We start from the raw sequence: 14,444 nt of genomic DNA, 5'->3' as shown, positions 1-14,444 counted from the left end.
ATTGTGAGCGAAGCGTGTCTGTTTCCGCTTGGCTAAAAATGTTTCCCCGGTTGACGTTGTCAAAATTCACGCGGAGAACCATTGCTTAAAAAAACCTCTGTGTCGTGAGTGTCGTGACTTATTCGTAGATAAAACTCGTATAAAATTACTTCCTGAGCGGCGTCCTAAATAGAGCCAAATGGCGTACATTTATTTATTTATTTTGTAACCAAATATATTCTATTCAGTGTTGCATTGTTGTATGAAACGTCTGATAGATGGCACTGTACTGAGTGCATACTATACGACTATATGCTTCCATTAAAAGTAGGAAAGTTTAGAATATTTAATTTATTTTGATATTTAGAAGACGGAAACATTTCTGGGAAATATTTTTTAAAACAGCAAACGCTGGTAAACAGCGGCGCTGTTAAAAATTATGGCCAAGTGTGAGTCATTATCAAAACTTCCGTGAGACACAGACATATTAAATATATTAAAAACGGGTCACTCACGTTTTTAAGTCGAAAAACGCTCGACATGTTTCACTCCGTACCGAGGAGTGTCATCAGGAGCTTCCGTTGACGGTGCGCCTGTGCGCCAGTCCTCGGTACGGAATGTAACATGTCGAGCGTTTTCGACTTAAAATACGTGAGTGACCCGTTCTTAATATATTTAATAGGACTCATTATCACATAATTTTTACAATGTAGTTTTTTCTTAAGATCGAATTACCGCGGTTTTTATTATTTGTTATCGTGCAAGTAAATGCAGGTATGTATTAAGTAAGTAAATATCCTTTTTTGCACCATAAAGTAAATAAAATACAAAAAGTGAAATACAAGCTTAAGACTAGGTTACAACAGGCGGTCATAATTATTACTTAATATTGGTATTTTACTTTATTAAACAAATAAAATAATAATACTAAAAAAATAAAAATACTAAATAAATAAAATATATATTTTTTTTAGTATAAGTTTTTATTTTGTGTTTGTGCTCACGAATTAAATTATTTCTATTTCTATTTCTATTACCACACCAGACGGTCTAGTATGGGTTGCGTTCTCGCGCGCGACTCCATACACCAAGCGCGACTTAAGTATGGATGGACTCGCGCGCGAAAACGCAACTTATGCCAGACCGCCAGAAGGTCGATTCTAAATTCTAATTTTAACTGGTTTTGATACGACCCTAACGATTTTGAGTCACATCAAAATGAGATCAAACCCGTAACAAGTTACAGTGCGACATAAAATAATAGAAATTAAATAAAATGGAACTAAAAAAATTCCATACTAAAAATTGTTGCCATGTTTAAGCATTTTACGTCAAAAATGTGACAGTTACGTGGGAAGTGGCGGCCTCAATCATTTTCTACAAGTTTTTATAGACTATATAAAACCGTCATGGAGAACCGAATGTCACCTTTATAATTAAATTGTTTTCATTGTGTAATACATATTTTATATATTGTTTCAGGCAACGATGTGGCATTTTGGCTGCACTTAATATTTAGCTTCTTGAACGTCCTGTACATACCGTACGCCATCATCTACTACGTCGATAGGTAAGACAATTCAGTTTTTGAACTTAATTACTTTAATGAGAATGTTCTTTTAAACAATCTGTTTCATTTACTGTTTCTATCTATCTATCTAGCCTATGGATATAGGCACTACTGCTGAATATACGTGATTTCTTAGGTGTTAAGTAAGATAACCCAGATCCTCATTTCCACTTAAGCCCACTTGCACCATTCCACTAACCCGGGGTTAACCGGTTAAACATGGCGTGACCATGGTTACCAGTACAATTTGACATTAGGTTAACGGTTTAACCGCTTAATCCCGGGTTAGTGGATTGGTGCAAGTGGGCCTTACAAGTCTTACAACCCGCTGCAGAAGCGGCGTGCTTTCTTCGCCACATCGCTCCAAAAAAATCTTGTTTGGGAAAGTATAATTACTTACTTACATACGTCATTGAGTTTACTGTAGGACGTTGTGTAAGATTGTCCATATTCCAGGGTGTACGTGACATGCAACTTACGTGGCCTTTGCACAACGCCAGCACTATGGAGCTACTTCACGGCGGAAATATGGGTGCTGATCGTAGCCATGGTGTTCCATGTGCCCGTCTGCGGGGCTGCGTTACTGGCAGCTGACCGACTTAAATCTGGCGGACGGCTCTGCAAAGTAAGAAAGAGAAGTTAAAAGAAATTGTGGCAATGTCTGTTGAATCCAATTTATTACAGATTAATTTTGTACATAAAATATGACAAAATATTACTTTAAGGTACTGGCTTCTGAGCACGAATATAGTGCGACATAAAATAGTAGAAATTAAATAAAAAGGCACTAATTAAATGTCCATACTAAATTGTTGCCATGTTTAAGCATTTTACATCAAAAATGTGAAAATTACATAGAAAGTGGCGCCTTCAATAATTTTCTACAATTTCTTGTCGGACTAAACGTTTGCGTAAAATATATAAGTACCTACCTACATCGACATCCCACAGTTAAAGTAAATTCCTCACCCCTTGTCGTCCCCTTAAGGCATAATTTCAGGGATAAAAACTATCCTATGTCCTTTCCCAGGACTGAACTATCTTCATGCCAAATGTTATCTAAATCGGTTTAGTAGTTTAAGCGTGAAGAGGTAACATAGAGTTACTCTTTCGCATTGACTCAAAGAACCCCATTAATCTTTTGAAAACTCCCGTGACACTCAATCATAAAAAAATATTTTAAAACGGGTAACTCACATATTAACTATTAAGTCGAATGGGTTGGGTCGGGCTTTGGCCCACAGTACACGGCGCGCCCTCGACCAGTGAAGGCGAGTCCTTGCCCCGTGAAGAAGATCCTCGGAAATTGGATGGAAACATGTCGAGCTATTCGATTTAATAATACGTGAGTGACCCGTTTTAAAATAATTTTAATAAACACTGTTTTCATTACAGAAACGAGCCAGTGAGCCTCAAGAGCCCCCCGACCCTGAAATAGAAGCAGGGGGTGAAGCGGGGGAAGATGAAGACGTGAGACGGGAGCGGCGTCGGGTCGCCGCCATCTTGCAAAACAAGGGCAAGGCTGCGCCTGCGCTGGTCGTGCATGTAAGAATCATCAATATTTTTACACACCTAATAGATACATTACATAAACGCAATATTTCACCGACAAAATCGCTATTTCCTTGTTTTCCATACATCGAAACGGCTTCTAACGTTACATGCTGACGTCACGATGTATTGCCATTTTGTTAGACGCGTTTCGTCAGTAAAGTGCGGGTGCCAGACTTTGACCATCATTTGAGACTTTTGTATTGCTTTAAGACTATGGGTCCCAATGGTCCCATACAGACATTTGATCCTCAAAACAAACCTGATCGACAAATATCATTCATAAAAAAATATCGAATACCCTGTTGTTACACCATTTCAAAGACTGACGAACATACCCACATTGTTCTGGTTATTGTTTAAAACACACAGGAGGAAAAAGTAAACTTCGTGTGCCGCTGTTATAGTTTTTGATGTTTAGTGACGTTATTTGTGTGTTTGTGTGTGTGTTATTTAAGTGTTTCAACCTCAAATAATCGTAATTATCTAACCTAACCTAACATAACATAACTATTTAAATCTAACCTACGAGTACCTACGGAAAAACATTTCGAGCACCGAAATCAAAATAGTTGTAAAACGAGATCTTTTTTTCCAGAATCTCCGCAAAGAGTTCAAAGTTCGCGGCACGGGCGAAGCGTCCTGCTGCGGCGCCAGCGACGTGCCGGCGCGCAAGGCCGGCGTGGCGCGCCTCAGCCTCGCTGTGGAGGGCGGGGAGGTGTTCGGTCTGCTGGGCCATAATGGCGCTGGGAAAACTACTACTATGAAGATTATCACCGCTGAGACGAGACCGACATGCGGCTCAGTAAGTGACAATTAGGCACATCACCTTTTCACAAAACAACATGATGAGTATGCTTGAGGAACATGAGGAGGAGGAGGAAGGAGAAACATGAGGAGGCTTTGGAACCTCCAATTCTAGTCCAGTCCCGATAAATTCGCCTGCATACAGGTCAATCCTCTCTGATCCTGATGACGATCCGCTCCAAAACATCTGCTGTTCAATTTTATATTCTCAATTAAAAACAAATCTCCTGGTCTGATTGCAGGTGATGCTGGGCGGCCAGAACGTCTGCGACAACGCAGCGTCAGCCTTCCAGGTGCTCGGCTACTGTCCACAGCATGACGCTCTGTGGAAGAACGTCACCATACGCGAGCATATCGAGTGTTACGCGGCCATTAGAGGTGTCAGCAAGTCTGACACGCCAAAGTAAGTATTCTTAAAGAATCCAGCGAACGCCGAACGTTCAGAAAACCTCTTTAGCAGTTTAAGTGATTTAGCCACTGCCACGAACGAAGTTCGTTTTATGTGTACATAAAGGCCTCGTTTAACCTCTCTTGTACTTGTAATCAACTTGTTGCAATCGAGAACGACTTTTTTGTTCTATACCTACGGCACAACCAAGGTTTGAATACACTATTTTTAGCACATTCGAAAGGTTAAGGCAAAGGGGTCGATTTTTCTCAATGTCAAGGTAATACCACAGAATAAGTAATAGTATTATCATACAGAACAGCCACGCACCGCCCCGCCCCGACTCGCATTACTGGCCGCGACATGAATCTGGCGGACTTCTGGCGTCCTCTCAGTAAAGCGACTTACCCACACATACACAATGACGCGTGTACAGACGTGCCGCGCACACATATAAACGCAAATGATTTTTTTTTAAGTGGATACACAGTTTGGTCGACACAGTGACCAGCGACTGATGATTTTTGATGTATGGCGTGTCCGCCCTGTGGTTATACGATACTTTAGATGCGCGTATGACGTTTGTTCGACTTTCATTTTGAAATACTGTGGTTTCATGAGTTTTTAACAATTTTCTTTTAGCTTTTGAGAACCGAGACATCATTTAATTCTAGTATATTAACTTAAAACACTTGCCACATCCATCGTAATCAATTCAAGACATTTTCTTCCAGGATAGTAGACGCATACCTGAACGGTCTGCAAATAATGGAACACGCAAACAAGAACGCGGAAGAATGCTCGGGCGGCACGCGGCGGAAGCTCTCGTTCGCGTTGGCTATGGTTGGGGGGCCGAGAGTGGTCCTGCTGGATGAACCTAGCACGGGCATGGACCCTAGGTCCAAGCGGTTCCTCTGGAACACCATCCTGGCCAGCTTCCAGGTGAGAAATCCAACAATAAGGTATTTAACTGAATGATAATTGGTCTTAAACTAGATGAGACCTAGAAGATCTCTTTAACCCTGCTAAAGCGTCCCTTTTATCTAGTAGTTTTAGTTTCAATGACATGAATTAGAAACAACATATTGTGCGCCAAACACTGGTTGATTGTAACGCACTTTATGTAACATTCGTTATTTGTATTTGAGTCGCTTAACTTCAAACTAGAGTAAATCCATCTGTCAGAGTATGCGATTTTGGTATTAAGAAAAGGTATATAAAGGGTAGATATGTGCTGAGAGGGTCGAATGGATTTACCGGAGTTTGAAGTTAAGCGACACATTTGTAATTGCTGTGTAAATTACGGTGATATTTTTATAAACACCGTACGCGTTTCATGGTCTACCGATCTGCGATCCGATCACACAAATAAGATGGAGTGCTAAAGCGAGACTGCCCTTGCGCGTTGGGTCTTGGAGACCTTGTGGCATAAACTTGACAATGTCATTAGCGCCAACAGGAGATTCCTGTGCTACCCCCTATAGTTCGTTAACTATGACCTGCGGGGGCCACCCGTTTCTAATCCTCTGTTTTTTTCACAGGGTAAAAAGGGTGCTATTCTCACGACACATTCCATGGAAGAGGCTGATGCTTTATGTTCTAGAGTCGGGATAATGGTTAAAGGTGGCCTTAGGTAAGATACACCTCATCTTGATTTATTCAAATAAACTCCTAGGCCCATGGGGTCCCAGCGCGCACAAGTTGTTTGCAGAAATCGCGAAGCGTCTGGTTGACGTAACTGGTGACCGAAGAGCTGGCGGCTTCCTCGAACAACATAATTATCAGCATTGCGATACAACGAGGAAATGCCGCCAGCATCCTTGGTACAATGCCTCAAGGGCCTATGTTAGATTTAAAAGCTAGTAGTTATTAATTTAGTTAGTATTTGTAATGTATGTAATTATGTAAATATACTTAAATGGTTTTTATTTCAATAAACTTGACCGATGTCTTGTACCTGATTTATTTTTTTAGGTGTATTGGTTCAACGCAACATCTGAAGAATTTGTATGGGGCTGGTTACACGTTAGAAATGAAGATTGGACAGCCTTATCAGAAATCGGTATTTATTCATAATTATGGCTACACGTCTTAAGCCCCCTCCTCACTCGTGCGCGAATCGCGGCGCGAAGCCGCGAACTCGAGTGTGGCATCGATATTCGTAGACAGTGAAATCGACTCCACACTCACGGTCGCGGCTTCGCCCGCGATTCACGCGCATAGTCTGGAGGGGGCTTTATAGCTTTAACCGACTACTGCACCGCACCAAGGTCGAGTGTGGTGCGGTAGTCTGTTACGGCTATTATTTGTGTTGTGAAGACTATCAAGACGTCTTCCCACAAACCTTTTGGAATTCAAACTCATAACATCAGATGCTGGCAATAGCTTAGAAAACCTAAGGCTACCAAACATCCCCAAAACTTTGAGGAACAGACTCAGGAGAAAAGTATAATAAATATAAATATATGCTAGCTCAAGTATAATCCGTGTTAATACGAACATTTTGTTCCAGGTGCTAGAGTCAGAGTCGTTGTCGCCTTCCCCGCTGAGGTCGACAGAGAATTCTCCGTCATTAGGAGAAGCCGATGAAGGTAATTAATCTTCAATCTATTTATCGTGAATCAGATATATTTGGCTATCCCTTTTGGTATCGCTGGTGCGACATGGTGGAGGCGGAACTGCGCGAACCTCGAGTCAACAATTGGGTACAGGACCGACAAAAATGGTGCTGTCTTGTGTCAGAGGCCACGTTTAATTTTGGGTCGCTGAGCCAACGGAGTAAGTAAATAAGTATGATATATTCATTTCACTTCATGTCATTTCATTTATTTCGTGTAAATTTACTTTTGGGCACCAAAGCGGGCCGTAGAATGACTGACTCGAGCTCTTAAGTTATTGTGAGCCAGTTTATACATATGATTCTATTAATATTATAAATTCCTGTGCCATAAATTTGTGTTTTGTGTTTTGTGCAATAAAGAGTTTATACATACATACATACATAAATATAAATTCTAAAATTGGCATGATGTTTGTTGAGTAACAAATCACGAAAATTATATAGGTGCACCGGATTATAGCGGATATAACCTGGCATTACTTAAACGATACTTTTTATGAAGGGGGTGAAATATTGGTTGAATGTTGAAAGTTAGTTCGGAGGGCGGGTTAGAGAGGGGAGGGGGGTAAGTATGAACGACTTGATGTAGTAATTAAATTATAATTTGGTGTATATGCAGGTAACTCGCGCACGGGGTCGATGTGCGTGGAGGGAGCGGAAGCGGAGGCGGAAGCGGAAACTGTGGACGTCAGCATACACACGCCATTGGTGGCTGGCACGCCAATGCGACACCAGACACACCAGAGGTAATGCGTCATATTATCGAGAAAGTCAGTAAAGTCAAATAGCGTCTTTGTGACGTTTTAAAGCAAAAATAGTAAAGTTTACTACTGTGTACGCATTATTTAGCGTATTGTGAATTTAGCTTATGTTATTCTTAGAATATATGTATGATCTAATTGAAAACAACTCGTTGGCGCAAAATACATTAATGATATCACACCCAGAGATGAAAACTTTGGAGCACGGTTACGCGTTCTATCGGGGTCGATTTACCAGACTACCCTTTCTATTCCATTTTACACTCCCTTATCCTTATTACACAACCCTAAGTATGAGTAAGGTTGACGAAATATAAAGTGGGCCGATCTCTCGAACAAGTTTGAACAAGATCGGCTCACTTTACATTTCGTCAACTTTAAAAATACGAGTCCTACGATTTGACAAGATCTTTTGTTTCTCAGGATGGAATCCTCAGGCGGCGTGAGCGCAGAAGCCTGCGTGTCTCTCGTGAACCAGCTGTTTCCCGCAGCAGTTTTGGAAGAAAACTTCGCGGACCGTCTCGTGTTCTCCGTACCTCAGTCTTCAGTCTCAAGCTTAGCTCGATGCTTCCAACAAATTGAAGAAGGTAAACCAAATAACCTTGTATTTTCAACTACGGATATGCACAATGGGAAAATTTGGTAATTCTGATTAGGTATTTACTTAATAGGGGGTAATACTGCAATGTTCTGCCGCCAGAGTACAGCACTAGCTCCTCTAGTAAACCATAGAGTAACTTATACATAGTGCGCCTTAAACTGTTTTTTGACAAGTTTTCACAGACAATAAAATATGACATTGATGCATCAAGGCGGTTTGTTAACAAGGGCCTACCGAGAAACGCGAAAATCGACATTTAGTTATCTGTCTCTTTATCGCTCGAATATGCAAGAGTGATAGAGAGGTTAGATAACGAAATTTCGATTTTCTTGTTTCGGGGTAGACCGGATTGTGACGGATAGTGGTAGTGGCACCTCCTACGCAGAGTTTCGCGTAATATTCCCTATAAAATGAATATTGGCGCCCAACGTGTAATTTCGTAAATTTAATAATGGCGCCCCAACGTGGGCCTTTCTTAACTAGTGTGTGAACTAACTTTAATGAATTACAGGTGAGCTCCGATTGCTCCTAACGCCCTCTCGCGTGATACGTTGCACATTCTCCTGCCTCCCAAAACCCGAAAATGTTTGGAGCTCGAGTGCAGTCCGTATTATATGTTTACACCACGTTGGGCGCCATTGTAGCCTTTTCAAAAATGTTACATGAATATGTAAAATCATTTTTTTGAATGGTAAATGTGTCTGATAATATTATACTAATCACGATTTATTTTTTCAGCGAAAGAAAAACTGAACATTATAGAATACAGCTTCAGTCAAACGACGCTCGAGCAGGTGTTCCTCAAGTTCGCGCAGTCGGAGAGCCACGACCGAGACTCAGACCAAAAGGCAGATTAGGGCTAGAAGTTATTCCGAAACGCCGCTGGCAACACTGAGATTCAGACCAAAAGGCGGATTAGGGCTAGTTATGCAGCTGGCAACACTGACACAAAGTCTCCTTAAGGTCAGCTTATAGGTTTTGCAACCAGGCAACATACTTATTTTTAATGCGTAGATAAACAAGTAAAGTTTATCGGTCATTCGATGAATGAAATACGATTTTAAAACTTTTGTTGCCTGGCAAGACCATAGAGGGAATGTGCTTGTTTTACGAGTGTATCAAATACGCACGTTTAAACTTCAATCCGTTAATCTTGTGCCGAGATTTTCTTTTTTCATCAATAGTTTTAGGGCACCAGCGACAACACACATTGAATGAAAATTTTAATATAATCATTTAAAGGATTTCCCTCTCAGTAAAAAAGTCCTGGTTATATCATACAATAGGGGAAACTATACAAGGAGGTTAAATAATTATTATAGTAGGAATCCCAGTGATCCCGTTATTTTATTTAGATCCTGTAATGAAAACCTTAGACCAATACGAGTTCTTATAGTCTGGCCAAATTACTTTCACTGAACAAGCGCTAAGTAAAAAAAAATAGGCGTGAACGCCTCTTTTTTTAAATAATTTTAAACATTTTTAAAGCATGTTTCAACATGCTGCGCATATTTTTTTTATATTTGCTACCTTTTGGAAATGGTCCAAACTTTGAATTGAATACAATTTGTTTATTCTAAATTAGTGTTGCCAGTTGTTTAAATCGGTTGGTGTTAAAATATGGATAAAATATTAGTCTAAGAGCGATGGTGAGCGATGTTAAAGCTTTATTTTATTTGTAAGCTGTTTGTGGCTGACTATCCTTAAGGAAATCGTAATATTTATGTGATATTATCCGTGAAAGTATTCGTAAGGTTCGTTTAGAAGTTTTTAGTCGTTTTTTTTTATAAATCTTCGTAATAGGTGACACAAATGACAGTTTAGTTTACGCTTTAAAAGTAGAAATAAGTCAAGTCCAAGTATTTGAGCTTTTGGAGGACTGTATTAAAAAAATGCGTCAGATATTTTTTTATGTTATTCTTTTTGTGTTTTTTTAGGCTTTTTGTAAGTGTTTCCATTTGATGAGAGAATATTGTATCTAGTCGTGTTAGTAATATCTAGGTCGAAGTGACTTGTGATTTTTATAATTTAATACTTTGAGTAGCCAGTTTTATACATAACAAAGTAGACTTATTGCATTATGTGTGTTTTATGTGACTTTTAGAAAAGTTATTACCAATTTAAATGTTATAGATAATCTGCTTTCTAATAAGGAGTAATAGGTACATAATATACCTATCGAAACTCCTTTTTTTCTAAGCCTCGTACTTACAATATATAGACTAGATAATACTAAGTCACATACAACAGATATAGTGTAGTTTATGTAAATACGTATAAAAATATATCACCAGTACATACGGTCTAATAGTGCCTATGACCAGTTTCGTCAGTCCCAAACATATACAGGGTGTAACAAAAATAATGGTCATCCGATTAGGGCATAATCGGTATATATAGTGTCCAGATAAGGCAAAAAAAAATTTTTGCCGCGAAAATATGTTCTTTTATCTATGGGGCAAGTCGTCCAATAGCCGACTTGGACACAATGGCAAACCGTTTTTCGCGTGAAATAAATTTTCTTCTACTTTTTCATAATCAAAACATGATGAACATGATTATGCCCTTAAACTAATCACCATTATTTTAGTTATACTTAACCTGTATTTAAACTTGTTGTTTGTATATTTTGGCGCTAAATTTATATGTAGTTGAAATAAATGTTCACCAGTACATATAATTATGTTTAATTTATGTGATGTTTGCTAGTCAGGAATTTTGTATATAGCTGATGTACATAATTCCGATAAGTCTCTGGGAATATATAGTTTTTACAAGTTCGGGTATTTCGGATATTACTTACAAATACAACATTTTTATTTTTCAGAAATAAAAAAAAAACACTTACCTAACCATTAATTTGGCATGCTGCGATTAGGTAGATTAACTTGTAAAAAACTATGTGTTTCTTTTGAGACTAATTTCTTTCTCAAATTTGTGTTAACACAGATATCATGTATGTTGAAATTGTCGTATAACTAATCCATAGATACGTTAATACATAAAACTATTCCAAGGATATAAAGGAATGACTGGGATGTAAATTAGGCATGGGATATATATTATATACAGTGTGTTTTTTAACCCTTAGATCTTTATTTTGTCCTATACATACTTATATATACATATATGACACGCTGAGTAACTTTTATTATGGAAATAACTCAAAAATCGCGAAAACATAATTGACTGTTTCATAGATTTTGGCTAATCAGAAATCGATGTTTTTTATGGGAGGCAAATTTATATTTAATATTTTTCGCGATTTCGAAGTTGGTCCCATAGTAAAGTTTCTAAGAATCATCTATATACCTACTCAATAGCTAGAGTCAGACTAAACTAGCTCAGCATGTGCATAACAACAAGTTGTGTTGTGGTAAAGTCATCGCTAATGTCCAATTAGGTACTATGTTTTTTTAAACAATCATGGCCTGGATGCGAGTCCTCTAAGTCACAAATTACTATGAAAACATGAAGTTTTTAATGACACTTCCTCACATTGTTCTTATTAAGTTGGTGCAAAGTTATCTTAGACTGACTCTACGCAAAAAGTCAAGGGTTAAAAAAAACTCAGTAAGAATCGGACACCAAAACACCTACAAGTGCTTTTAGCGAGGGAATCCTTGCTAGCGTATTTTTTTTTCACTAACCTAGCTGCGCTTAATGTTGCCATAGTCGAAAATAATTCGCCTCAGATTCGGCGCCAATAATGGGAAATGTAATGATGTGTGATACTTTGATATTAAAACACTGAATCAGATAGTTTTAAGTTATTATTTGAGCGTTTGTTGTGAAAACATTCGCACACATTTTTTAGAATTGGCAGTAGATTTAATTGGTTTGGTTTGCTCTGTACTGACGGAACGTATCGCAGCAACCATATCGACAAAATTGTATGCCTTTTGAATTTTGCTATGATATGCTATCTAAAATCTGTCAAGACTTTTCCGTCAGTAGAAAAAAGAGCGGCAAAAAATGTAGGCGCGAAGGGTAATCGTCCCATAGAGAATTTGAATATAGCGCCTTTTGCTACTGACTTGTTTGACCGGCTATACCTATTTTAAGCCCGCTTTCTTGGAATGTTGAATTGAAACGAAGTAAACAATGTTTACGTTTGATTTACTATTTGGTAGCAGCCTTAACGATAACGTTATTATCTTATCTATGTACACATCTTGACTTTCGCAGAAATAATTTATGACTATTAGCTAGAACATGTGAATAATATTAACACAATATATGGTGCTTCTGTCTAAACTACATTTTCAGACAAAAAAAATTGCTACAATGAAGATAATTACTCTAACTTAACGCAGATGGCGCTGAAATCGTTTGATAAAACATGCCATTAGTTATTCCGCATCGAAGAAACATTTATAAACCATAGACTACAAATTTTATTGGGATACTTATAGTTTGGGAAGTCATTTCCGTCAGTGAAAAATGGCGGCAAATTAAAAAAATGTAGACGCGAAGGGTTGTCCGCTCCCATAGAAAATTTCAATTTTTTTCTACTGACAAAGTAGGTTTGCCAGAGTATATAATCTCTGTGTTTTAACCTCTCACACATCGTCACATTTTCCCATATTTATCACTCTAAATAAAGAAACATCGGCGGTAATTTCTATATTTATATTATAGAAAAATCAACTGTTTCAGGAGTGGTAAGGCTAGAAAATAAAGATATAATAAGCTCCAGATATACACAGCAAATGGGCATTTAGATCGGCCAGTATGGGAAAATCTGAAACTATAAGACATACGACGATCTTTCTTAGGAACCATGTCTTCGATTTTAGTAACAAGAAAAACTGCATTCATACATTTAAAAAAAATGTGTACTCAGCTCGGGAATCGAACTTAGGTCTTCAATGGTATCGTAGCTTGTTTTGTACACTTCATCCTTAACGTAACCCCACAAGAAATAGTCAAGTGGTGTTAAATTTAAATTTAAAACAAAAAACAGAGTTTATTTTTATTAATGTATGAATGCAATTAATTTTTTTTGTTACTAAAATCGATGACATGGTTCCTAAGAAGAGACCGTCATATGTCTTATAGTTTCAGATTTTCCCATACTGACCGATCTAAATGGGCCACCCTGTATATAATTATATTTATTATGTACGTGATAGGGGCTCCAGTAGATAAGAGTTTAAAGAACAAATTGTTTCATAATATACTGAAATTTTATGAAATTATTAGTAATTTCTGAAGAAATGAAACAACCAAATAACTGACTTCATGTTAGTTAAGACGTTATTAACAATAATAACACTTCGCGAATGTATTTTTGAAGAACAATAAGTATGAATGAATAATTAATTTCAATTTTTTTTAAATAATTTAGACAAATAACTTAGCAAAATATGTCTGAGTTTAAAAAAAACTTTATTTATGTAATTTAGTCTAATGTACCTAAACTAAACAAAACCATACAACTTTGGTCTCCGAGAATTGTATCCAAGAATCCTTAATGTAAACTCTACAGAAAAGCCAATTAAGATGATTTATACAGAAGTGAGGAGTATGAAGAGGAACTCGAAAATCAAAAGCTATAACTTTTTTCAAGTTAAATATATACTCTAGCAAACCTACTTTGTCAGTACAAAAAGGTTGTCCTCCCACAGAGAATTCGAATTTCGTGCTTTTTCTACTGACAATTAAAGTTGCCAGAGTAGATGTATGTTTGTATAAATATAAGCGAAACGCAATCTCCAAAATAAAATATTTTTACTCGACCTCAACACCGTTGTAATTATCTGAAATGGCTTCTGTTGATTTACTTCCTGAAACGTGGAAAAGGAAATGTAAGACCGTTAATAGTTGATAAGTATATAAAGTGCTTGACAAGTTAGCTAAGGTTTTTATGCTTGTTTCACTCAGTTGATAATTTTGAACCGACGATCTAGTTCTAAAATCAAAATACTGATACAGGTGCGTTCGGGTAAGATTGAAAGGGGGTTTCATGTTACCTCTCATGAATAACCCTTTTTATCTTATCCCAACGCACCTACCTTTTTTTTTGTAAAATAAGGAGACACATAAGGGATTTAAAGTGAGAAGGTAATATTTAACTGTATTACTTTTTTAGTCTAACCTCCTGACACCCAGAAGCAGTTGATTTTAAATTAGAACTCATGTTTTAACCTAAAAAGTTCAGAATA

General features: G+C 37.8%; 1 protein-coding gene across 1 annotated transcript in view; it reads left to right on the top strand.

The window, feature by feature from the left end:
• The window catches only part of LOC134799859 (cholesterol transporter ABCA5-like), a 76,916-nt gene extending 67,185 nt beyond the window's left edge, over positions 1–9,731 (top strand). Inside the window, exons 26-37 of the mRNA XM_063772260.1 lie at positions 1,462–1,549; positions 2,006–2,174; positions 2,945–3,094; positions 3,699–3,905; positions 4,150–4,310; positions 5,030–5,237; positions 5,837–5,928; positions 6,270–6,357; positions 6,808–6,886; positions 7,535–7,661; positions 8,100–8,263; positions 9,016–9,731. Of these exons, the coding sequence (XP_063628330.1) occupies positions 1,462–1,549; positions 2,006–2,174; positions 2,945–3,094; positions 3,699–3,905; positions 4,150–4,310; positions 5,030–5,237; positions 5,837–5,928; positions 6,270–6,357; positions 6,808–6,886; positions 7,535–7,661; positions 8,100–8,263; positions 9,016–9,134 (1,652 nt within the window). The 3' untranslated portion in view covers positions 9,135–9,731. The remainder of the gene's footprint in view (positions 1–1,461; positions 1,550–2,005; positions 2,175–2,944; positions 3,095–3,698; positions 3,906–4,149; positions 4,311–5,029; positions 5,238–5,836; positions 5,929–6,269; positions 6,358–6,807; positions 6,887–7,534; positions 7,662–8,099; positions 8,264–9,015) is intronic.
• The last annotated feature ends 4,713 nt before the right edge of the window (positions 9,732–14,444 follow it).

Source organism: Cydia splendana, chromosome 19, assembly GCF_910591565.1.
Source record: "Cydia splendana chromosome 19, ilCydSple1.2, whole genome shotgun sequence".
In the NCBI taxonomy this organism is placed as follows: Eukaryota; Metazoa; Arthropoda; class Insecta; order Lepidoptera; family Tortricidae; genus Cydia; species Cydia splendana.
This window is presented reverse-complemented; position numbering and strand designations above follow the sequence as displayed.